Source organism: Pseudorca crassidens, chromosome 1 (assembly GCF_039906515.1).
Source record: "Pseudorca crassidens isolate mPseCra1 chromosome 1, mPseCra1.hap1, whole genome shotgun sequence".
Classification (NCBI taxonomy): Eukaryota; Metazoa; Chordata; class Mammalia; order Artiodactyla; family Delphinidae; genus Pseudorca; species Pseudorca crassidens.
The window spans coordinates 104,442,186-104,469,406 of NC_090296.1; the positions used below are offsets into that span (position 1 = coordinate 104,442,186).

The window sequence follows — 27,221 nt, forward strand, 5'->3', positions numbered from 1 at the left end:
GCCAAATACATAAGCTTTTCCTACCTCCTTAATCCATGTGACTAAACTAGTATTTAACCCTTAGTTGCATGGGAGGCAAGGATTCACTGGAGAAGTTTTGAAATTTCAAGAGCATTTCAATAGGGTGTTGCAAAATCTTCATAATATGGAAATTATCTTAAAGTCAAGAGCTGAGAGGATCTACTTTTGAAGAAAACAGTATAATCTAGTTTTTTTTTTTTTCTAAATGACCATACCACTAGGGGAAAAAAATCATTTCTTTCACCTTTCTCTTTTTTTTTGTATCTATTAAGACAAAACATACAAAGATATGAAGAACTCTTAGCTAACAATACCTTAGCAGCAAGGTATTTAATTATGATATACACTTTTTTTTGACACAATGTTATTGAACACTTAACAGACTGCAGTACAGCGTAAGAAGAACTTTGCACTGGGAAGCCAAAAAATTAATGTGATTCACTTTATTCCGACATTCACTTCGTTGCAGTGGTCTGGAAATGAGCCTGCAATATCGCCAAGGTATGCCTGTGTATATTTATAAAACTTGCTAATCCCTAAAACTCAAGCTGCCATTATGAAACTGAAAGGGTTTTTTATTCTCCAATAGGATTCATGTCTCGTAACATCCTCATGCGCACAGTGGTGTGCCAGCTACAGTAAAAATTGTGGTTTTAGCTACATGATACCAAAACATCTTGATGAAAGGTGGAAAATCCAGTCATTGACGCAAGGGCTTTAGTTACATGACCCAATTAAGTGATGGAAACATCCAAATCCCTAACTTTTTTTTTTTTTTGGCTCTGCCTCGCAGCTTGTGGGATCTTAGTTCCTCGACCAGGGATTGAACCCGGGCCCCCTGCAGTGAAAGCACTGAGTTCTAACCACTGGACCGCCAGGGAATTCCCAAATCCCTAACTCTACCGGTCCATCCTGATGTCATGGAGACCTGGTTTTTACAGGAAAGTAGAAAATGTATATATTTAACACAGGTGAAATATTCTAACATTTCAAACTGAATGCTTTAACTAAAAATATAAATGATATTTCCCATAAAATAGAGGACACAAAGAGGCATGTTACAACAAACTGTTTCCTACTGAAAACTATCAAAATTAGGGTAAAGCAGAATATTATCCTCTAGTGGAATTCTACTAGTAGTCGATGATTTTAAGAAGACTTACAGGGTAAAGGCTCTTTCCTGCTGATTTATGAGACGTTTCTTTCAAGCATGCCTCTCTAGTAATTCTATGCGAGAGGCCACAAAGTGAAGGTTTCTGGGATTTGCCATCTGAAAGCTTTTATTCTTCCAAAGAAAGAAAAGACCAAAGACCTTTGACATTGTGCTATGGTGCCAAAGAAACTGCTCATATATATATGTCAGTAATGAGGCAGAAATCAATAATTTCATTTAATCTAGTGAACTATTACGTAGTGGGACACAATATGTTTGAAGAGCCTAATGACCTTCTCTTATTAACACCTATGCTGCTGTTTCGTTAAGATGAAAGTTTTGTTTCCCTGTTTTGTATTTTTAAAAATCACTGTAATTTTCACTATCATATATGTAAAGTGTCCAGCATTTTAAAGTTAACATGAAATCCTTTTCTTAAAAGAAAAACTCCTTGTAAAAATTTCTTCAAGTTTTAATGTAACATTTTCATTTGGCCTTCTCAAATATTACAGATACACCATGTTTATAATGATAGGCCTTTTAAGACTCAAATTACTTTTCATTAATAGTTTCTCAAACACATATTATACATATGTAACTGGTTTTATAAATATACACACTTTCAAACCAGTATCTTAGTTGGGCTGCTTATTAAAAATGAATAACTGAATTGTTTAGAAAAGCCATAGTACAGGGTACATAATAGTACAGGGATTGTGGGATTGATTGCTTTCCTTGTCTTGGTTGGCTTTCTAAAATATTTCAAATATTTACAGGTTACTGAGAACTGGCTACATTTGTTATACCACATGAACATTATCTGCAAAGTTGATATTAGAAGATACAGAACAGGGAAGTTTGTTTAAAAATCAAGCTTTCCTTCTCAAGTTAAAGACTTGGTATGCTAAAATTTTAGAAGTGTATATTTTGAGCAAACATCGATTTAATGGATGTCACAGAGAACTTTAACAAATGATGAACTGCTATTAACGGTTTCATATACTCACTGATCATTATTTTTAAAGAGCATGTTCCCCAAGGCAGAACTGTATATGTGTAATAGTTATTTCAGATAAAATACAATAGCAATCTAACCATTTATACTAGTTAAATAACTTAATTTTCTGATAATAACCATGACATTGATAAAAGTTTCAGGAAAGTATAAAATGGTACTATTTTGCTAAATCATAGCATAAAAGTATTATTTATAATTTGAAAATAATGTTGGACAATATTAAAACAATGAGAAATTATCCCACTGATAAGGTTTAGGAAAAATTCTGTGTCCCCAAAAAACTGTGCTTGTTTTCACTGTTCCAAAACTGCTCTAAGACTTTAATGACCTATTAATAGCCTGGAACAAAGGGTACTTTTCAAGTCTCGTCTTATTGAAACTCTTTGTTGCATCTGATGTTGCTTCATAAACTCTTTGAAACTTCTCCCTTGGCTTCTGTGATTCTGTATTCTCCTGGTTTTCCACCTACCTGCCTGAGGACTGTTTTTGTCTCTGCTGGTTGCCCATGCTCCTTGCACTGCACACCCATCCTGCTCAAAATTACCTATCACTTAAACTCCACCTAAGTCCTGGTGATGCTCAACTCACTATTTTTAGGCCAGGCCTCTCTTGACTCCCAACTGCTCTGTTGGACCACTTGCTAGACAGCTCCACACAGGTATCTCACAGATTCCTAAAATGAACACATTCCAAGCAAAACTCATCATCTTGTTCCCTGTATTAGCTCCTCCTCCTGTGTTCCATTTCAGTTGGTGACACCACCATTCACCAAGTCACCCAAACTAGAAATATCAACATTATCCTGAACTTCTCCCTTTCCCTTATTCCCCACATCTAACGAGTACCGCCAATTTTTAATCCTAATTATAACCTAAATCTGTCTTCCCTTCACCCCCTTACTGGTGCTCCAGTCCAGGCCCTTAGGAGCTCTCACCATGCTACTCACCATGCACAGCCTCCATCCCTGTGCACCTGAGTTCTGTCCTCAAGACTCCAGTGTGATCAATCTAAAACACAAACTGACCAGTCCAGTCCCCTGCAGCTCTTCATCGTTCACCTGGTTCCTTTTAAGGAACCTGGTTAAATTCCAGGTTCCTTAAAAGGGCATTGGTATATAATGAGTCTTTCTTTGAGTGGATCCTGCCCACATCTCCAACTCCATTTCTGGGTCTCACTTCCCTGAAATATATTCTCTAGCAACACCAAAAAGCTTATTATTCCACACATAGCATGTTGTTTCTTACTATTGTACCTTACTGGACTAATCACCTCCCTCATCTAACGAAAATCTAGTTTTCCTTTAAAATTTAGCTTAGGCATCACTACCACAAGTATCTCTCCCTAAGTACCTCCCACCTCCCACCCCAGACTTGGAGATGCACAGGGAAGTATTTAGAGGTGAAATGTTATGATGTCTGCAACTTACATTTTTAGAGAGAGTGAGAAGGATGAAGTAAATGTGGCAACATTTTAATGAACAGCTAAGAATCTAAGTGAAACGTATTCAGGTGTTCATTATACTATCCTGCCACTTTTCTATAGATTTAAAATTTTTCAACATAAAGTTGGAAAAAATAATATTACATATGCAGCTCTACCAAAAATACACTCTACTACTGCACAACAATACTGTTGTAAATATTATTATTATTTTTTTTTTTTCGAGTATAATTGCTTTACAATGGTGTGTTAGTTTGTGCTTTATAACAAAGTGAATCAGCTATACGTATACATATATCCCCATATCTCCTCCCTCTTGCGTCTCCCTCCCACCCTCCCTATCCCACCCCTCTAGGTGGTCACAAAGCACTGAGCTGATCTCCCTGTGCTATGGGGCTGCTTCCCACTAGCTATCTATTTTACATTAGGTAGTGTATATATGTCCATTATTTATGAATTCCTTGCTCCCACTCACCTATCACTGAGGTCAAGGACTGTTTTTTTAAATTAATTGTGGTATTCTCAGGACCTAGCAGAGTAGGCTTTCAATCACTATTTGTTGAAGCAACGAATGACAGTGCCAAGTCAGAAATAAGCCTAAACACACAATTCTCAACAAACCAGTAAGTGCTTTAATGTCTACAATGTGCGAAGCATTTTCCTGGGTGCTCTGCCAGTGGAAGGGAATGTAAGTCAAGGTCACTGAAAAATCCCACTAACTAGGACTGGGCTGAAACAACAAGGAAGGAAAGACAGAAATGTAGCTGGGAGGGATGATGAGAAATAAAACGAAGAGAGTTAGGATTATGCAGAGATGTGAAGTTAAGAAGTTAGGAACGAAGTCCTCAAAGATCAGGCGTGTAGTTTCTGAGGTAGGAAGAGATTCTTCAAGATGCCATCCTTTTCATTTCCTACAAAACAGTAGGCTGAGTAAATACAGATGCCCTCTCCCACTAAAACCACGTAGAAATGCTATACAGAACATATTCAAAACAACATCACCAGCACTAACAAAAATTTAAGGGCAAGGACAGAATAGTAAACTTTGGCCTGGTGCCATGATGGTCCAGAGGTGGCTACAGGCACTGGAGGCTTCTAGGAAGAGAAAGTGGTTTTGTTCCATCACAACATAAATGAGACCTGAAGCTGAAATCCCAGAAGCACCTGAAGAAAGAGTCAGTAGAAAAACTCACCCACCAGTAAGATTAGCAACAAGGAGGGTTTATTCTAGATGAGAAGAAATGTTTCCTGTGACAAACATAAACCCCTGGCCTTTACTACACACTGGTGTAGATTATAAAGTTATATAAATAATGTAAAGCAGCCAAGAATTAGTCCCCAAATTGGTCCATGACCAGTGAAACTGTGGGGCACCAAACAGAAAAAAACACTTGCATAATATAGGATATATTAAGCCTTAGTGAAGATGAGCTTGTAATAAAAGATTACAAGTCACATAAGGAAACCATCTGCCCTAAGGAAAATCACCAGACATAGAAAACAAGGAGGTTGGCACCTCGAGAACTTGAGATAACAGTAAAGTTGAAGAAAACTGCAAGATAACGATTTAGAATGTTTAAAAACATGAAAGAAAAGACAAAAATAAAGCCATAAGGGAAGAACATAATGATCTGCAAAAACAAAGATGGGTGAAAGAACCTAAGGGACACCACTGAACAGATCATCATATGCACTGTGGGAGTTCCAGAAGAAGAAGAAAGAGAGAATGGGGTACAAAGAATATTTGAGGAAATAATGGCTGAAAACTTTCCAAGTTTGATGAAAACCCAAGTTCTATGAACTCCAAGAGGATGAATTAAGAGAGATATGCACATAAATATACTTATAACCAAACTGTTGTAAGACAAAGGCAAATAGAAAATCTTGAAAACAGCAAGAGAGAAGAGACTTGTCGTGTACTTATCATTCCTCAATAAAATTAACAGTTGGTTTCTCCTCAGAGACCATGGAGGCCAGAAGACAGTGGAATGACATGAAGTGACAGAAAAAACTATAAACCAAGAATTGTATATCCAATAAAACTGTCCTTCAGAAATGAGGCAGAAATTAACACATTTCTAGATAAACGAAAACTAAGGAAGCTCATTACTAGACTGGCCCTACAAGAAATGCTAAAGGAAATCCTTCATGTTGAAAAGAAAGGATACTAGACAGTAACTCAAAGGCATATGAAGAAATAAAGATCTCCAGTAAATGTAACTAAATAGGAAAATATTAAAGTCAGAACTAACATATTTTTGGTTTGCACCTCCACTTTTTATTTCCTACATAATTTAAAAGACTAAAGCATAAGAATAATTATAAATCTATATTACTGGGCACATACGATAGAAAGATGTAACGTATCACAATAACATAAAAGAGGAGACTGAGCTGCATAGAAGCAGAGTTTTGCATGCTACTAAAGTTAGGATGGTATCAATTCAAACTAGATTGTTATAAATTTAGAATGTTAAATATAATCCCTATGGTAACCACAAAGAACTATCTAAAAAATATACACAAAGGGAAATGAGAAGGGAGTCAAAATGGTTCACCATGAAAAAATCAACTAAACACAAAAGAATACAGTAGTGGAGAAAATGAGGGACAAAAAAACATGTAAGACATACAAAAAAAATCAAATGGCAGAAATCCTTCTTTATCAGTAATTACATTAAATATAAGTGGATTAAACTCTCCATCAAAAGGCAGAGGTTGGTGCAATGGATTAAAAAATGATTTATTAACTATATGCTGTCTTCAAGAGAATCACTTTACAACCAAAGAAACAAACAGGTTGAAAGTGAAAAAATGGTCAAAGGTATTCCATGCAAATGGTAACTAAAAGAGAGCTGAGGGGTTATGCTAGTATCAGACAAAATAGACTTTAAGTCAAAAACTGTTACAAGAGACAAGGGAGGACATTATATGCAGCTAAACAGGTCAATTTATCAAGAAAAATAACAATTATAAATATATGTGCACCGAACAACAAAATCCCAAAATATATGAGGCAAACACTGACAGAATTGAAGGGAGAAATAGAGAGTTCTACAATAACATTTAGAGGCTTCAATACAAGACATTCGATAATGGACAGAACATCCAGACAGAAGATCTGTAGGGAAATAGAGGATTTAAAGAACACTATAAACCAACTAGACCTAATAAGACATATAAAGACACTCTAGCCAACAAGAGTAGAAGATACATTTTCCTCAAGTACACATGGGACGTTCTCCAAGATAGGCTATATGTTGGGCCACAAAACAAGTCTCTTTTTTTTTTTTGTGGTACGCAGGCCTCTCACTGTTGTGGCCTCTCCCGTTGCGGAGCACAGGCTCCAGACACGCAGACTCAGTGGCCATGGCTCACAGGCCCAGCTGCTCTGCGGCATGTGGGATCTTCCCGGACTGGGTTACGAACCCGTGTCCCCTGCATCGGCAGGCGGACTCTCAACCACTGCGCCACCAGGGAAGCCCTCAATACATTTTTAAGTATTAAGTTGATACAAAATATTTTCTCCAATCACAGTGGAATGAAGCTAGAAGTAAAAGCACAGAAGGAAAACTGGAAAACACACATATGTGGAAATTAAACAACACATTCTTAACCAATGGGTCAAGGAAGAAATTACCAAAATAAAAGTTAGAAAGTATTTTGAGACAAATGAAAATAAAACATACCAAAATTTATGACAGTGCTCAGAGGGAGATATGCACCTATAAATGTGTACATTAAAAAAGAAGAAAGCTTTCAAAATAATAACCTAAACTATACCTTGAGGAAATAGAAAAAAAAGTAAACACTAAATCTAGCTAGTATAAAGAGGAAAATAATAAAGATTGAAGTAGAGATCAATGAAACACAGGATAGCAAAACATATATATATACACACACACACACACACACACACACACACATAATATCAACAAAGCCAAAAATTGGTTCTTTGAAAAGATGAACAGAATTGACAAATATTTAGTTAGACTAACAAAGGAAAAAAAAAGGAGAGAAGACATAAATAACTAAAATAAGAAATGAAAGTAGGAGCATTATTATCGACCTTACAAAATTTTTTTTTAAAAAGATTATAAGAGAATACTAGGAATAATTGTACACCAACAAATTAGATAACTTAGATGAAATGGATAAATTCCAAAAACATACAAATTACCTAAATGACTCAGAAATCGAAAATCACAACAGACTTATACTAAGCAAAGAGACTGAATCAGTAATAAAAACCTCTCAACAAATAAAAGTCCAGGACGAGATGGCTTCATTGGTGAATTCTACCAAACATTTAAATTAAAATGAACATCAATCCTTCCCAAATTCTTCCAAAAAACAGAAGAGAAAGGAATACTTCATAACTCATTCTATGAGGCCAACTCTAATACCAAAGCCAGGCAGACATCACAAGAAAAGAAAATTACAGACCAATACCCTTATGTATATAGATGCAGAATCTCAACAAACTACTAGCAAACTGAATTCAACATCATATTAAAAGGACTGTACTGACCAAGTAGGATTTATCTTAACACAAAAGTGGTTCAATAGAAGAAAATTAATCAATGTAATATATAACGTTAACAGAACATAGGAAAAAAACCTATATGATCTCAACTGATACAGAAAAGGCATGTGAAAAAATCCAACATCTTTTCTTGAATAAACATTCAGAAACCTAGGAGTAGAAGGGAACTTTCTCAACATGATAAAGGGCATTTATGAAAACCCCACAGCTAACATCACACTCAATGGTGAAAGACAGAAAGCTTCTCATACACATACACATACACACACATACACACACACACACACATTTTTGGTAGAAAAGTAGTCTATTTTTCAGTTTGCTTCTTTTATTTACAGTAGACTCTGAATAGCAGGTAAAGCAAATATTCTTTCATAATGCACGTGAGGTAAGTTTCAAAAGAGGTTAATAAGACCAAGATTTGCAAGGCCAGAAGGAAACATTCACTGAAGCCCCATTTCCTAGTTGAGTATTATTTCTACAACTCCTACTAAAAAGCAATCAAAACCTAAGGTCATTGGGAACCTAGCCTCTTTTAGAAAATACACTGAAGAAAACACACTAAAACTCTCTACCGCCACCGAATTCAGACACAAAATGCAAACATCTGATTTACTTGATAGGTGATATTCTTCACTTGGTAAGGGTTATAAGACTTCTGCAAGTTCTGCAAAACTCCTTGAAGTAAACCTTGTTGGTACCCTGTAGGTACAACACATAAGTATTTTCCCATCATATGCTGCAGTCCTTGCAGTAATAATAGCCATATTTCTGCTCTGAGAACTGGAAACAGAGGTTATTCAACATAGAAGTTCTAGCCAGGGCAATTAAATAATAAAAAGATATAAAAGACATCCAATGGAGAAAAATAAGTAAAACTATATCATTCACAGATGACATGATTTTATATATACATGTATATATATATGACTCCAAAGAATCTGTAAGAAAGCTACTAAAGCTAATAAATCAATTCAGAAGAATTTCAGGATACAAGATTGACACAATGGCTTTATGATACACATAAAGCCATTGTGTGTATATACACCCATAATAAACTATTCTATTTACAAAAGCATCTGAAAGAATAAAATAGTGACAAATAAATTTCACCAAAAAGATGAAATATCTGTACAATGAGAACTGTGAAATATTGCTGAAAGAAAATAAAGACCTAAATAAACAGAAAGATATGCTGTTCGTGAACTGGAAGACTTCATATTGTTAATATATCAATACTACCCAAAGCAATCTACATATTTAATGCAATGCATATCAACACGCCACATTCATTTATGTATTGGGATGGCCAAAAGGTTTGTTCGGTTGTTTTCCGAAAGATGGCTCTAGTAGCACTTAGTTGTCTTTAACTTCATTTGAAACAATTTTGTTAGGTTGTATGTGACAGCTGTCATATCAGCTTGCATTTAAAAAAAGACTTACCAGGGCTTCCCTGGTGGCACAGTGGTTGAGAGTCCGCCTGCCGATGCAGGGGACACGGGTTCATGCCCGGTCCGGGAAGATCCCACATGCCGCGGAGCGGCTGGGCCCATGAGCCATGGCCGCTGAGCCTGCACGTCCGGAGCCTGTGCTCCGCAACGGAAGAGGCCACAACAGTGAGAGGCCCGTGTACCGCAAAAAAAAAAAAAAAAAAAAAGACTTACCAAACTGGTGAATTTTTGTGTAGTCATTTTAATATTGAAGATGGAAGAGAAAACCAATATTTTCAGCCTATTATGCTTTATTATTTCAAGAAAGGTAAAAATGCAACTGAAACGCAAAAAAAGATTTGTGCAGTGTATGGAGAAGGTGCTGTGACTGAACATGTCAAAAGTGGTTTGCGAAGTTTCATGCTGGAGATTTCTCGCTGGACAATGCTCTTTGGTCGGGTGGACCAGCTGAAGTTGATAGAGATCAAATCGAGACATTAATTGAGAACAATCAACATTATACCAGGCAAAATATAGCCAACACACTCAAATATCCAAATCAAGCGCTGAAAATCATCTGCACCAGCTTGGTTATGTGAATTGCTTTAATGTTTGGGTTCCACATAAGTGAAGCAAAAAAACCTTCTTGACTGTATTTCCATATGCGATTCTCTACTTAAACGTAATGAAAACATTGTTTTTAAAACAAATTGTGACAGGCAATGAAAAGTGGATACTGTACAATAATGTGGAATGGAAGAAATCGTGGGGCAAGTGAAATGAACCACCACCAACTACAACAAAGGCCGGTCTTCATCCAAAGAAGGTGATGTTGTGTATATGGTGGGATTGGAAGGGAGTCCTCTATGATGAGCTCCTTCCAGAAAACCAAATGATTAATTCCAACAAGTACTGCTTCCAATTAGACCAACTGAAAGCAGCATTCGACAAAAAGTGTCCAGAGTTAGTCAACAGAAAATGTATAATTTTCCATCAGGATAATGCAAGACTGCATGTTTCTTTGATGACCAGGCAAAAATTGTTACATCTTGGCTGGGAAGTTCTGATTCATCTGTCATACTCACCAGACATTGCACCTTCAGATTTCCATTTATTTTCATCTTTACAAAATTCTGTTAATGGAAAAAATTTCAATTCCCTGTAAAAGGCACCTGGAACAGTTCTTTGCTCAAAAAAGATTAAAAGTTTTGGGAAGACGGAATTATGAAGTTGCCTGAAAAATGGTAGAAGGTAGTGGAACAAAACAGTGAATATTTTGTTCAATAAAGTTCTTGGTGAAAATGAAAAATGTGTCTTTTATTTTTATTTAAAAACAGAAGGAACTTTTTGGCCAACCCAACAGAAATGGAAAAGCCAATCCTAAAATTCATATGGAATTGCAAAGAGCCATGAATAGCCAAAACAGTCTTAGGAAAGATGAACAAGATTGGATGACTTACATTTCCTGATTTAAAAACTTACTACAAAGCTACAATAATCAAAATAGCATGGTACTGGCATAAAGACAGGCATATAGGCCAATGGAACAGAATTTAGAGTTTAGAAACACACCCTATGTACCTATGGCAAATTGATTTCAACAAGGATGTCAAGTTTATTCAATGGGGAATCAATATTCTCTTCAACAAGTGGTGGTAGGACAACTGGATTTCCATATGCAAAAGTGTGAGTTTGGACTCCTACCGCTGGATGTGGTAATGGATTCTTAGATATAGCACCAAAAGCACAAGCAACAATAGAAAAAATCAACTGGACCTCATCGAAATTAAAAACTTTTGTGCATCGAAGAATATTATCAAGAAAGTGAAATGAAAAAAATACAGAATTGGAGAAAATATTTGTAAATCATATAATTTATAAGGGTTTACTGTCCAGAATACATAAAGAACTCCTACAACTCAACAAACGAATTTTTTAAAATGGGCCAAAAACTTGAATAGATATTTCTCCAAAGAAAATATACAAATGGCCAATATGCACATAAAAAGATGTTTGGTGTCTCCTCAAAAGGTTAAATGTAGAATTATCAGATGACCTAGCAATTCCACTACTAGGTATATGCCCAAAAGAACTGAAAAGAGGGACTCAAACAAATATTTATGTGCCAATGTTCATTGCAGAATTATTCAGAATAGCCTAAAGATGGAAACAATCCAAGTTAAGTGTCCATCAACAGATGACTAGATGGTATATCACACAACAGATCCTTATTCAGCCCCAAAAAAGGAATGAAGTACTGACACATGCTAAAACATGGAGGAACCTTGAAAATATTATGCTAAGTGAAAGAAGCCAGACACAAAAGTCCACATACTGTATGATTCCATTTTTATAATATATCCGGAAAAGGCAAATCTACACAGACAAAAACTGGATTAGTGGTTCCAGGGAATAGGGGAGGGGAGAGTTGGGAGGTGTGGGGTTTCTTTCTGGGGTGATGGATATCATCTAGAATTAGACAGTGGTGACAGATGCACAAAACCTACTGACTTGTACACTTTGAGAGGGTGAACTTTGTGGTATGTGAATTCTATCTCAATAAAACTGTCATTATAAAAACCATTTCCAAGCTAGATATAGGCTGTCACTACGCCCCTCTTCCCATAAGATAATAATGACACATGCTCAACCATTTATTTAAAACTCAACCTTTTGGGTAATTCCCGGTGTCCCAGTGGTTACAACTCTGCCCTTTCATTGCTGAGGGCCTGAGTTGGATCCCTGGTCAGGGAACTAAGATCCCACAAGCTGTGCGGCATGGCAAGCAAGCAAGCAAATAAATAAATAAATAGTAGTTTTCATTAAAAGAAAAAAAACAAAAAAAACAACCTTTTAATTACAAAAGAGTCTCACTCCATCGGAGGTTCTTCAAAGACACACTGAAAATCACTGCTTTAGATGGAACTTCCATTTGGACAGATGTATCAACAAACACTGAGCCTCTAAAGGGAAAAGAGCTCAATCTCCCCACATTGAAGTTATCCACAAGAAAAGAAGTTCCATGAAGTGTTACAGGACCAGTAAAAATATAAACACATTAGTGATTTTCATTACATCAACAAAAACAACATCAAAACCTTATATAAGTACAGTAAAGGGTAAGTTGCACAATGATAAAATATTTTTAACATAAATATTAAGAAATGTAGGGCTTCCCTGGTGGCACAGTGGTTGAGAGCCCGCCTGCTGATGCAGGGGACACGGGTTTGTGCCCTGGTCCGGGAAGATCCCACATGCCGCGGAGCGGCTGGGCCCGTGAGCCATGGCCACTGAGCCTGCGCGTCCGGAGCCTGTGCTCCGCAACAGGAGAGGCCACAACAGTGAGAGGCTCGCGTACCGCAAAAAAAAAAAAAAAAAAAAAAGAAATGTAAGAAGTATCTTTAACCTCAGGGTCAATCCCATTACCATTCACTTTTCTATATTCTGGGTGTGAAGAGATATTTGAATATAATAAGATACACTTCCACACAATAACAGGACAAAATCTTCATTTAAGCATTTCAAATTCATGACAAGAATTAGCAAACCTGAGCTCTGGTCTCAGATCTAGCAGCTGTGCCCTTGGATAAGGCAGTTAACTCCTTCCAGCTTCATCTTTATTATTTGCAAAATAGAAATTTCTAAGACTACAAATTGTGCTCTTTACTCATGTTAGAGAAAGGCAGAATGATACTGCAAGTCAAATTAGGAAGCAAGGACTCTCTACTGACTATAGGATAAGTTTTACAGATCTTAAGGTTCTCTCTTCAAAATGTTCATAGCCAGTATCTAAACAAGTCTTTAAAAGTTTGGAGATCAGTGGAAAATAATAATGTATTTTCTTTGTCTTTTATTTTCTAAAAATGTCATCCCCTTTGGAAAGCTGTCTAATAGGAAAAAACTTTGATTAATCACTTTCCTTCTGTTCTGATAAAGAATGGTAGAGTGGAAACCATAAAACTCCTAGAGGAGAACATAGGCAGAACACTCTGACATAAACTGTAGCAGTGGTTTTTTGGATCTGTCTCCTAAAGCAAAGGAAATAAAAGCAAAAATAAACAAATGGGATCTAATTAAACTTAAAAGCTTTTGAGCAGCAAAGGAAACCATCAACAAAATGAAAAGGTAACCTACTGAATGGGAGAAAATATTTACAAATGATATGACTGATAAGGGGTTAATATCCAAAATATATAAACAGCTCATACAACTTAATATCAAAAAAACCAACCTGATTAAAAAATTGGCAAAAGACCTCAATAGACATTATTCCAAAGAAGACATACAGATGGCTAACAGGCACATGAAAAGATGCTCAATATTGTTAATCATCAGAGAATGCAAATTAAAACCACAATGAGCTATCACCACACACCTGTCAGAATGGCTATCATCAAAAAGAACAAAAAGAACAATGTTGGTGATGATGTGGAGAAAAGGGCACTGTTGTACACTACTGGTGGGAATGTAAATTGGTGCAGCCACTACGGAAAACAGTATGGAGGTTTCTCAAAAAACTGAAAACCATATGACCCAGCAATTCTACTCCTGGGTATATATATCCCCCCCCAAAAAAACCAAAACACTAATTCAAAAAGATACATGATGTACCCTAACATTCATAGCAGCATTATTTACAATAGCCAAGATATGGAGGCAACCTAAGTGTCTGTCAACAGATGAATGGATAAAGAATATGTGGTATACATATACGTACAATTCTACTCATCCATAAAAAAGAATGAAATTTTGCCATTTGCAACAACATGGATGGACTTGGATGTATTATGCTAAGTGAAATAAGTCAGAGAAAGATAAATACTATACGACATCATTTATTTGTGGAATCTAAAAACTACAACAAACTAGTGAATATAACAAAAAGAAACAGTGTTACAGGTATAGAGAACTAGTGGTTACCAGTGGGGAGAGGGAAGCAGGGAGTGGTAAAATAGGGGTAAGGGATTAAGAGGTACAAACTACTAAGTATAAAATAAATAAGCTACAAGGATATACTGTAAACACAGGGAATATAGGCAATATTTTATAACTATAAATGGAGTATAACTTTTAAAATTTGTGAATCACTATGTTGTTCACCTGTAAGTTACATAATATTGTACATTAACTATATCTCAATTAAAAAAATAAAAAGAATGGTGGAGTCGATTCTAGTATGGTAAGAAAATTATCACCTTTCTACTGACCAACTGTGGATCCACTTATAATTTCTCATTGTACCATGTGCTAAGCAGTAAAATTTTTTCCTTACATATCAGAGCTTCCAAGTTGACAACTGGTAGACTGAAAATTAAACTTAAATTTCACAAAGTTTCTTCTGTCTGTGTACTTTCTTTCAAGTATTAATTATCACAGATTTCTAAAAATGCAGTAAATCATCCAGGTAAAGATACTTATAGGCTTTGAAGAAATCATATTCCATCACTGGGATAACATTCATATTGCTTTCGGTGAAACTTTTGGTAATCTTATTGCTTTACTGAAGTTGGTCCCTCAGTTAAAATTATGTTAAAAGTATTACTAAGTCAGAGCATGAAAATATGGCTTTCTTAAATATACAAAAAGTGAATTCTTTTTATTAAGAAAACAGTGAACACATTTAGCTGATAAAATTATTTAAGAAAATTTGTGAACTCCCTTTTAAAAAAATACCAAAATGCAATACCAACATCAAAGCATTTTTTTCTTGTTATGTGTCCAGTTTGAGGTCAGTACTTTAATCGAAATTACTTTAAATCCAATCAGAGGGACTCAAGCTAATTCAGTTTGAAAGCTGGAGGAAAAATTAAACCTTATCCTTCTTAACAGGAATTGGCGGTCGTAGTGGGGAAGCCAGTATAATCTATTTCTATTAAAACACTAATAACATTAGCAAAACTCTCTTAAGATGAAACCAGCACTATTTTTTTAAACACCGAGTCAATAAACATTAGAATACACTATTAATTATTAGCAGAACCAGATACATATTCGTAAAGTTATACCTCTCCTACACTACATCAACCTTCAAAGCAGCACAACTATTCTGAATTGTCCAATCCCAGACAAAGTAATTTATTTTTCTAGACTCTTAAAAATAGTACTAGTTCAAATTATCAGTATTGGTTTAAGGCGTCCCCATCTCCAAAAGCAGATCTTCCTAAGGTCCACTGCAAGAGTATGAATCCTTAAAAGTACCAAGTTAAATAACTGACTAGCTTTTAAAAATTTTTTCTCAATGACTTAAATGGTTCTCTTGCAATGTGATTGGGCTCAGCCTTACAAAAAATATAATTTATTGGCCATTTACTTAGAATTACGATAACAGAATTAAAAAACTAAGGGCACTGTGTTGCTCAATATCCATCCCTCCCTTTTTTCCCCCCAGGTACCTATTTTTACAGATAAGACAAGGATCTGACAAGGATGAGAATGATGAAGTGATTTGTCTAAAGTCGTATAAGTCACCAACAATGGAGAAGGCACTAATGCTTGGCTCTTCTGCCTTTTAGTCATTCTTTCTGCTTTCCGACCTCACCCCTCCCAGCAACTCAGTAAAAATTTAGCAGCATGAAGAGTATTTACCAGCTGTTGGAAATTGTCAACTTCATAATTTCTTTATGAAATGACTACAAGGACAGGAAAATAAGCACTCAGGAATATTAAAATTCTGTTTTGACTCAAACACTATTTTCCTCAAATATAATGAAAATGTGCATTCTTCTCTTCTATTTTGAACTAACTGATGATTTGTTCCACTCCAAGTAACGTTTTTGGCATAGAACACATGGTGCCAAAAACGTTTAGCCAGACTTGCTCAGCACTAGAATCACTCATTAAAATATTCTGCTTCCTCCTTCATCTATCTCAACTTGCCTACTTGAGCCACCAGTGGCTACTGGCCTCTACGGGTGACTAACTGCATGTAGCAACAATCATAACTTTTACTAGCATAAACAGCTTAATCAAAACGGAAGCACACACATAGAGTGATATCCTGGGAAAGATAAAAACTATGAAGTCCCTGCCCACTACTACTAAGTAATCTAAAACAAATATTTCAATAATAACCACTCAATTTGCCTGTCACTTTCTATGTACTAGTTAATATACTTCAGTGTCTAATTCTTTTCCTTTCTGTCGCCCCTTGATGCCCTCACAAGATGCTACCATCTTTACATAATTATCTGCAGAAGTGAAATTGCTTCTGCCCAAAATAAGTCTATGGTACCACTGAATTAGCTGAAAATATTTCGGTTAACCATTCACCCAATGAAAAACGTACCACACAGCAAATGTTATTCTCTGGGCTGTTAATCTCACACAGTTTTACTTCTCACCATGCAGAGCATCACAAAAGATGTTCTCTAACATTAACCACACATGGAGATTTCTCATATCTCTTCAACTATGGTGTCCATCACATCAAGAAAAAAAAGGTGCTACATAAACACAGTTAAATGAAATTTGCATTTACTCTTAGACTAGATATCCCCCCAAAAAGATCTGAAATATTGAAATCAAAATGAATGAACCTGCAGAAGGGTAAACTCTTAGTAGCAGTTTTCAATGTACTATGTGTGAAAAGGGATGGAAAGGCATCACTCCAAATTAGACAAACAACGATCCAAATACATTTCTTTATCAAGCTTCCTTGACAGTACCTAAAAATAGTAAGTCGTCTCCAATCAATAAATTTAACACTGCTAAAACCAAAAAAAGTTGAATATCAAGTTAACGCAGAAACAGTTAAAATACTAATAGCCTAGTGACACTTGGGAAGAAGTTTTGCACTACTCTCAGAAACATAAGTGGTTCTCAACCAGGGGTGATTTTGCCTCCCAAAATACATTCTTTGGTCACCACAACTAGGAAGGGGTGCTATTGGCATCTGGTGCATAGAGGCCAGAGATGCTGCTACACATGCTACATTGCAAAAGTCAGCCTCTGCAATGAACAATTACCTAGTCCAAAATGTCAATTGCCCCAAGGCTGAGAAACCCTAAGAAATGTAATCCACAGCCGGAAAAAAAAAAAAAGAAATTTATTTTTTTATTTACTTATTTGGTAAATGTTGGTGGAGTGGAAGATCCATTCTGAGTAGTACTAAAAAGACTACAAAACAATAAAAAGGTCATTTTGGAGGATTATTCCAAAGGAATATGATTTATTTAGAGAAAGTAGTCTATATAAAGCAATATCATTTAAAAAAAATGGTCACACTGTTCTAAACAGGGATTTACTATAGTTTCATAAAGCAAAAATTTTAAAGAAAATTTTCTTTCCATCAGTCCTAACAACAAATCCAATGAGGATACAAGTTTGAAACCAGGACCCTGAACAGTGATTGCATTCTCCAATAGTTACGTGATTAATCTAGCCACTACAAACGCTAAAGCTGTAAAATATATATATACGAACACAAGAAAAAGGCAAACCCTCCAGAAACTTAAAAAAAAAATTCCCAAACCTTTTAAATTCATGCCTTCTGCTCAGTCTATAAGAATTTGGCTTTTAAAGCTCATCAAAAGCAGTTTCTGAGAACCAGAGGTTAAAAAAAGAAAAAAACCAAGGAATGTAAAAGTCAGGAAAGTATTTGTCAGATTAGTGTCAGAGACCTTTGTGAGGATGACACCTTTATCCTCTGCAATACATATCCCTAAAGCAGTTCACTTGGCTTCAGAATTATAGCTGCTGAAGGTAATTTGGAACATTTTTACCTTTTTTGTACATCATTGTCAACTGTTGACTATGAACTTGCTCTGTGCAGATTACCATGTTAGGACAACTTCCAATACTGCTTCAATGATTACAACCATATCTTCTTCTTCCTCTCATTTACCAAGATTTTTTACCAAATGAGAGTTTTAAAAATGTTTTAATAAAGAGTCTGAACACTATAAACTCTCAGAAGTACTAAAACAGCCCTGACTGGGACTTCCCTGGTGGTCCGGCGATTAAGACTCTGTGCTCCCAATGCAGGGAGCCAAGGTTCAATCCCTGGTCAGGGAACTAAGATCCCACATGCCGTGACTAAGAGATCCCACGTGCTGCAACTAAGACCTGGCACAACCAAAGAAATAAATTAATATATTTTTAAAATAAATTAAAAAATAAAATAGCCCTGACAACAAAAACTTTATTTGGGGTACAAGTTTTAGAATTTCTCTTAAAACATATCAATAATCAGTGCTGTTTTTAAAATTCAACTATAATCCTCAGCAAAATGCCTGACTTAACATTATTATTTTCATATTAATAGTAATTGCCGGGCTTCCCTGGTGGCGCAGTGGGTAAGAATCCGCCTGCCAATGCAGGGGACACGGGTTTAAGCCCTGGTCCGGGAAGATCCCATGTGCCACGGAGCAACTAAGCCCGTGCGCCACAACTACTGAGCCTGCGCTCTAGAGCCTGTGATCCACAGCTACTGAAGCCGGCACTCCTAGAGCCCGTGCTCCACAACAAGAGAAGCCACCGCAATGAGAAGCCCGTGCACCTCAACGAAGAGTAGCCCCTGCTCGCGGCAACTAGAGAAAGCCCGCATGCAGCAACAAAGACCCAACACAGCCAAAAATAAATCAAAAATTTAAAAATTAAAGAAAAATAAAATCCCCATTAAAAAAATAGTAATTGCCAGTTTAAAACCTGAAAGTAATCAACCCTAACTGAGCACCTCTGCCTAGGAGAAATAAAAATCATCTCTCAAAATTGTAGTCAAGAATATTAGGGTTTTCAAAAAAGTAACCTCAAATGCATGTATTTATGAATTGAAATACTCCTTCAACCTAACACCCTGCTTAAGAGATTTGTTTTCTGCTATTCTTTTAAACTGCTCTGGACTTCATCAATAGGCCCAGCTGTTAAATTCAGGAGCAATGACAACAAATGCCTGGGCAAACAAGTGCTGAGCGTTAGGGCCTTTCTTTAGAATAATCAGAGCTAGTTGACACAAGAGGGCCATACCAAATGCGCTTTCAAAATTCCATTAAGAAGCTGGACAAAAATAAAATAAACAAACACATTTATACATCTTAAAGCAAATTATAATTCTACCCCTCAGTGGACCCTGCTTCATTGAAAAATAAAAAATCCAACAACTTTGAAAAACAGTGAGATAGCGTTACAGGTTTCTGCAGATGAGAAATGATCCTCACTAATCAAGTGCGAAGTGGGAAAAACTGGTTCCATTACCCAGAGATCACCAGGTACCTGATAAACCTTTTAGGCAGACAGACTTTAAGAACCAAGTATCATTGTAAATAAGCCTGTAGAACTACATGTGCTTTTACTTCCCTGATTTAACTTATGCAATTTTAAGCTAGTAAATTTTTAATTTAAATACGTATTTTTGAACCATACCCCCTTCTCTTTAAAGATGATTTTTCTTAGACCCAGAGAGCACCATCTGAATCTTATCTACAATGTTGGCAGATTGGTCTCTCTAAATATCTCCGTCTGTCTTATTTTTCCAAAATCAAAAAATTTTTACTTTTGTGTTAGCACTCTTAAGTTAGGGCAAGTAACTGTTAACAGCTTGATTTGAAGTGAACATGCACACAGGTAAGAGACAATGTCCTTTACAGCATCTACAAATCTCAATAAAAAGTGACAATGAAGCAAACTCTTGCCCATCTTGGGTCCAGGATCATTAATAAAATTCAAAATCTAGGCTAATAGTCTCATAGCTCTTACCTTTCTCTTTTCAGTATACCACCCACCCTCTTTTCTTTCGAACATGACTCTAAATGTTTTCAATATATTTTAACTTCACATTTCAAGATGAGCTTTGAGCTATAATTTATGTACTACTCTTTAAGCTAGGAACCACACTCACAGAACAGTTTTTCATTAATCTCATCAAAAAACCTCAAGTTTCATCTCAACTTAAACTGAAGTAATAAACATTTTATTCATGGAAAACAACCTACATCCTTTTACAGGAAACAAATACTGCTACATAAAATTACAGAAATAGACACCCCCCAAAAAAACAATTTTATGGATGCTAAAACTAATCTCAAAATTTCGGAGAAAAAAATCCATCATAAAGTTATAATAATTCCTATGGTCTTCCAGCTACAAATGCTCATTTAAAAAATTATTTTGCACCCAAGCAAACAGTCCTGAAAAACCCAACAAATATAAGCCAGCTTTATGTTCCCTTTCCCTCTATCCTAAGACTTCAATTTCCACCTTTTATGGAAAGGAAATAAACAACCAGCTTCCTGTTCAATCACTAGCTTACTGGCCAGTCTTCTACACATCACACAACACAACCTGCCTCCTCCTTTACTTCCCTCAAATGTCTCATCTTAATTTAAACTTGTTGAAATATAAGACCGTTTTACCACACTAATGCTTTCCTATGAAATTTATCTTACTTCAACAATTAGAATGCAAGAAATGTCAAGATGTCATAGATTACTTCTCACTCCTAAAATATTTAAATTAGATTATTTATGTAGTGAAGACTTAGCACCTATGAAAGTGAAAATTTGATTCTCAGTTAAAAATACTGAAATGCATGGGAAATGGTTTAATATTCTGTTCTTACTATTGTATACAACTAGAAAAAGAGCCTCCCACATTACTCCCCTTTCTATTCCATTACATGAAAATGTAAAATGGCTATCAATAAAAAGGATTAACTTTTTAAAAAAACTAAATATTACTTTAACCCTATACTTTCCTTTAAAAATGGGATGCCTTAGAAAAACTAAGTTAGACAAATCCTTTTGTGCTTGGATGAACAACAGGAAAGCAAAGCCTCCAGGCCTTTGGGGAGGAACCTTGTCCCCACAGCCAGCTCTGATGTGCCTGGGAGATAAGGCTCCATAGTGACACTTAAGGAAAGGCCTGTTCACATTTGAATTTCTGCATTCCTCAAGAACAATTCATGGCAATAACTAACTTTGCAGAAGAGCTACATGAAAGCTTCGGCCAATGAATGAGGGTCATCTGCTCTTTATCACAAGGGTAAACCTCATCCTGGCCAGTTTCTAACCTTTTAACCCTGTGAATTCCTAATTTACACATGAATAATGGAATTCTTGCCTAGAGTGCAACTTTCAGCTTCTAGTTCCTAAGTTTAGAAACCAAGACTTGATTGCCTGTGTTAAAAATCTAAAACTTGCACAGATTAAAGTTTTAGATTTCCAGGTGCAGATCTACTTATTACACTTCAGAACTAAAAGATATGTTTGCTGACAAAATCCTTGACCAGAAAATAAAAAGAACATACCTGCACCCTGCTGCTTTCACTAACTAGGAGAGAACTAACCTTTTAAAAAAAACCCACAAAAACAGAATGTCCACTTAATGCCTATTCTCTTCCTGTTTAATACGTATAACATCTTACCCTGAACACAGAATAAAGTCATCTGAGACGACAATGTCATTGGACATTGCCGTCTCAGATATCAGAACTAACTTGGTGAATTTCAAATCTCTAAGAAATTTCATTTCTAAAGAAAAATCTAAACCCATTATGCATTTCTTATTTTAAATCTACAATACTGAATGCAATTTCCTAGCAAAGCACCTCCTCCAAGTTAAATAAAATGTGTGCATATGAAAAGTGTGGTTCCTATAACTAACATACTACAGTTGATATTTAACAGCAAAGCAATGTTCTACATAGTTTAACTGGAAAGTTTTTGATACTTAAAATATGAATACTTCACCACAAAAGCCTTCAAAATGATTCACATCTAATAAAATATTTGTCATTAATAATTTTTATAAAGATACAAAATCTAACGCTACTCAAAAAGCCAATATTAACATTGTTTCACTATTACTATGTTAATACTGTTCAGACTTTATTTATGAAAACTGAAAGCTCTGTGTATTTTCAAAGTATTTCTGAGTGCCTTAGAATTGTCAGGCTTCTAAGGAGGTCCTGGAAATACCGTGTGGTCATGACAAATGCTTCATCTTTCAAAGCCCATCTGCCCCCCTCCACCTTTCCATCCTGCCCCTCTCCTCTCTGGCAAGGTAATACAAGTTACAGTTCCTGGATATGAAAACACAATATTCCACAAACCCAAAAAGGTAGAAAAATTACAACTCTATAGAACAATTTTACATTAGACAAAAATTAAATGAACAGGACATAAGCATAAAAAGCACACTATCCTGAAAACAATACTGTACTGAAAAACCACTACTCAACAACAACACAAAAAGATGATTATTGGCCAATGATCACAGCAAAAAAAAAAGGAGTTTATCAGACACTCTCTCAGGTTTATACTATTCTGGGGGAGGGGGACTAGAATTGGAAACCTCTACTTTTCTGACATTTTTCAATACAAAAATATATTTGCTTGCAATTTATTTTCCACTATTAATTATTATTGTACAAATAAAATATATTACTGAAATGAGGATGGCATGAATATGGCCATGGACTGTTACAATAAAGTCACCTAGGAAACCCCCACCAATAGCTGAATTTCAACTGTGGAGACCCTGAAGAAACTATTTCTTAAAGATTATGACTTTATCTCAAGAGCTCCCTCCTCCTATTGTTCATCTCGTAAATGATCAATTTGTAGGTATAGTGCAAAATCTATCTTTTGTGGATTAACAAAAGCTTGTAGCTAGGATGCCTGTAAAACTATTTTTAAAATACAGTTGTGCTGTGTTTTGTTTTGTCTTAAGATTTACATTGTCTTTTGTAATCTTGAGTGTGGGGTATTTGATCACCTGAAGAGGTGGAAAGCCTCAGTGAAAACAAGGAGTTCTCTAACTATCCTAGGCCCCTGTTTACACTCAACAGTTACCAGGGCAACCACCAAGCAGTGGGTCACTTGGACAAATGGTTGATCTGACTGGGTTGTTAATACAAAGGAAATCATTAGACAGCAAACTTTATGACAACTGGAAAAAAGTGGGCAGATCTGGTTTAAGTCCATTAGGCATAATATGGAAATGGCCTTAATCTCTTTCTCTCCCAGCAGGAAAAGCCTAGGAATACTTCAAAGGCTTGAGAGTTACTGACCAATGCCCTCTCTTTCAATTAAAAAGCAACATGGGTGATCTTAAAGCAGTCAGAGAAATGGAAGCTTGGGCTATACGAAAGATTTAGCACTTAAGGGTCATCTACGAAGCAGAAAAAGTTGCTTGTGATTTTCAAAATTTAATTACTAATTTACAAAAATGAGATTTTAGAACAACTTTTGTTGTGTTGGTCAAACTTTTCATCCAACTTTGTTCACAGTTTGAAACAAATTTATACAAAGCCACCTCTACAGGTTTTGGTGTTCTAAACCTAATGGGACTTCTGTTCTAAATCACTCATTCGAATTTAGATATTTTTTTCCTCAGATTTTTCTGCATGCCTTAGTTAGCATCAACTACTGTCTCCAGGAAAATTCTTAATGTTTGTGTGATTTTTCAGGTTAGCATGCTAATGAATTGAGAAGTCATCAAAATGTAGCAGTGAAAAACGTCAAACAACCAAGAACTTAAACACTTACTTGATAAGGTCAGATGAGCTTTTTGACTAAGAATGGCTCCATGTTTGTTCATGGCCAAGCACTGATAAAATCCTTCATCAGACTGCTCTCCTCGCTTGCCTTCCACCTCACTGATGTATAAAGAGCCATTGGACAGAACCTGGATCCGCTTATTTTCAGACACTTTTGCTCCATTTTTCAACCAAGTGACCTTAATAGGAACTTCTCCATGAGCCTGGCAATCTAAAACGACTGGGTCCTTTCTTGTGACAGTTATATCCTGTGGCTCTTTGATAAAAAACAGTTCGCTAAAGCACCATACTCCTACAAGGAAAAGGGGGGAAAGGCATACCCAGAATTATAAGTGTAAAATCATTTCTTAACACACAATTGTAAAACACATATTCAGAGTGTAATGAGACAAAGTTTAACAAACCATATTAATTAACTTACAAACATCTTAATAAACCAATTTAAGTTTCAGCTAACCTCAACAAATCAGAGAAATCTTTTTACAACATCTTATACTAAAAAGCATAGGGAAGATTTCAATAACTTTTACCCCTTTTAAGAATTCTGTCCTCAAGTACCTTGCTAGAGTTTCAAAATCATCAGGAAAACTCTTGAGCACAAGCTGTTTGCTTACTTTTACAAGCTTGTCAAAAAGATCTTCAACAGAGTAAGTCGTAAAAGTCTAATTTTACAAGAAATCATTAGCAAAATTCCGACTCTGTGAACAAGCAAGTTTATTTCCTTGTCCCTTGAAGAGTTTTTGAAACCCCTGGTACCTACTCCTTTGGGAAGTGCGTTTATCTTTTGTGACAGATGACAAGTTTGCACTTTTATATCTGCCCTTTTATAGCAAGGACTCTCGTCTCTGCTCCTTGAAAGAGACCCATTTACTTAATTTCTGCAGAGTATGGTAGGTATTTAAAAGACAAACATTTGACTTTGAAAAGTTGCTAACTCTTGCTGCTTGTACTCAGTGGGTGATCGGATTAGGAAACTTCTATTTCATTTTTTTTAGAACTACCAACTGTTGGAAAAAAATGTGTGACTAATTGGTCCTTACTGTCTAACAGGGATGGGAGATTGCTTAATCAACCAATACACATTTTTATCAGAGCAGAGTAAAGGCTTTATGCTAGGCATACACATCGTCCCGGGTCCCCATCAGGAAAAAGCATCCGATGACCAACAAATACCCTGTCACCTCCTGCATTTAGCGCAAAGGTTAGCTTAAGTCTTGCATATTGATTGGGGCCGAGTAGAGTATGAGGGGTTTAGGGGCGGAGGGCATTTCATCTTCCTTCTGATTGTCTTGAATTCATGATCCCCGGGACTGATCTCTGTTTCTCATCAAGGCAGGTCCTCCAAACCTCACACACTAGTCACGCTCCCACGCCCTGGCTGCCGACTTCTCCTAATGGATGCCCAGGGCGACACGAGCGACCCTAATAGCCCCGCGCAGCGAGGACCACTCCGGAAGGCGCCCATTGTGTTTCCGAGTCACATCTGACTTTGATCCTTTTCTCTTGCTAATAGAAAACTAACTCCTCCAGGAAACAAACAAACAAAACAAAAAACCCACGGAAGTCTGGGGTTTGTAACTTGTAAACAAATAAAACAACCAATTCTTAACACCTCTTCTCCCCGCGCACCCCGCACCCCGCATCCACTTTACAATTTTTAACTCTTTAAGAATAAAGCAACACGTCAAAAAGAGAAAAATTAGTTCATCCAAGTTTGCTCAAGGCTAGCCTGGAGTTTGGAGGGATCTTCAGATTTGCACATATCTCAGGCCCTGCCCCCAAATCCCTAGCTGTTAGAAATAAACCCTACTTAGATACCTTCCTTCTCAGCTTCGGGACTCTTCTCCCTCCCCTCCGGGGCACAAATGGGCCACAAAACTTCCACTCCTCTTCTCTTTCCAATTCCACCCCTCCCGTCTCCTCCTCGTTCGATCCGGATCCGGGAAAGTGGGGGCACTTAGGGGTCTGACCTCGGCGCTGAGTTCACCTATTCTCTCCCCCGCCCTAAAACGTGGGGAAGCCCCCACTGCAAACAGGGGAAGCCGCGCGGAAACGCGGCGCCCCCTGCGCCGCGAGGCTGCCACTAAGGAAACAATATAAATAAAGCCACGTGCGGCCGCGGCGGCCCCGGCTGGAGGGCGGGCTGCGCGGAGCCCAGGCTGGCCCCGAAGGCGAGTACGCGGCCGGAGCGCGGACAATGGCGCGAGGAGAAAGGGGCGAGAGTGGACGGCGGGCGCCGGCCCGCAGCGCGCGGCCGGGGGAGCGCAGCGGGGAGGGGCGGGCGCTGCGAGAGGCGCCCACGGCCACCCGCGCCCCCGCAGAGCCCGCCGGTACCTCGCGCTCCAGCGGCAGCTCCCGACTAGCTGCTGGGAGGGGGCAGAGACTGGGGGTCAGCGCCCCCGCGAAGGACCCGCCGCCCCCCCCAACACACACACACCCGGTTGCCTCCTTCCCCTGCCCACGCGCGCTCTCTCACGCCCCACCGGCACAGAAGAAAGCGCGCCCACCTGGAACGGGGCCGAGGACCGGCAGGAGCAGGAGCGCGCCGAGCAGCATCCCTGGCGGCCGCGGCCGGGCGAGGGGTCGCAGGGAAGGCGCCATTCAGCAGGGTTGGGTGGGCATGCTCCCCGGCCGCCCCGCAGCCGCTGTCCGCCTGCCGACTCCCTCCTCCGGGCGCTCTCCGCGCAGCGGCTGGAGGCGCGCAGCCTGGGCTTCCCGCTCGGGCACCGGCGTGGCGTGGCACGGCGCGGCCGGCGGCTGGTCTCTTCGGGCGCGGCAAGACCGGCGCACGGACACCCGCTCGCAGGAGGCGGGGGGCGCGAGCGTCCGGCCCGGGGGCGGAGTGAGGCGGCGGCTGGAGAGGGCGGGGGCGGTGGAGTGGACAGCGCCGCCGCTGCCGGCCTCGGGACTACTTTCTACATCTGGCCCCTGGTCTGGGGACCGCGAGGTCGGCGCGGCCGCGGAGGGAGACGCTGAGAGGGGGCCCAGTGGCGGCCGGGTCGCGGCCCCGGAGGGAGGGGGCGGGCCCGCCGGACAATGCACCTGGGGGTCAAGACCCGGCTGAGGGTCTCCGGCCCGCTTCCCCACCCCCTCTGGCTCCCCTCCCCGCCCCCCCCCTC

General features: G+C 38.0%; 1 protein-coding gene across 1 annotated transcript in view; it reads right to left on the reverse strand.

Moving 5' to 3' along the window:
* Window positions 1-26,819, reverse strand: part of PRTG (protogenin) — a 129,545-nt gene extending 102,726 nt beyond the window's left edge. The window contains exons 1-2 of the mRNA XM_067751833.1: window positions 26,610-26,819; window positions 24,092-24,394 (exon numbers count right to left, since the gene is read on the reverse strand). Coding sequence (XP_067607934.1) covers window positions 24,092-24,394; window positions 26,610-26,703 — 397 coding nt within the window. The 5' untranslated portion in view covers window positions 26,704-26,819. The remainder of the gene's footprint in view (window positions 1-24,091; window positions 24,395-26,609) is intronic.
* Between the last annotated feature and the right edge of the window lie 402 nt (window positions 26,820-27,221).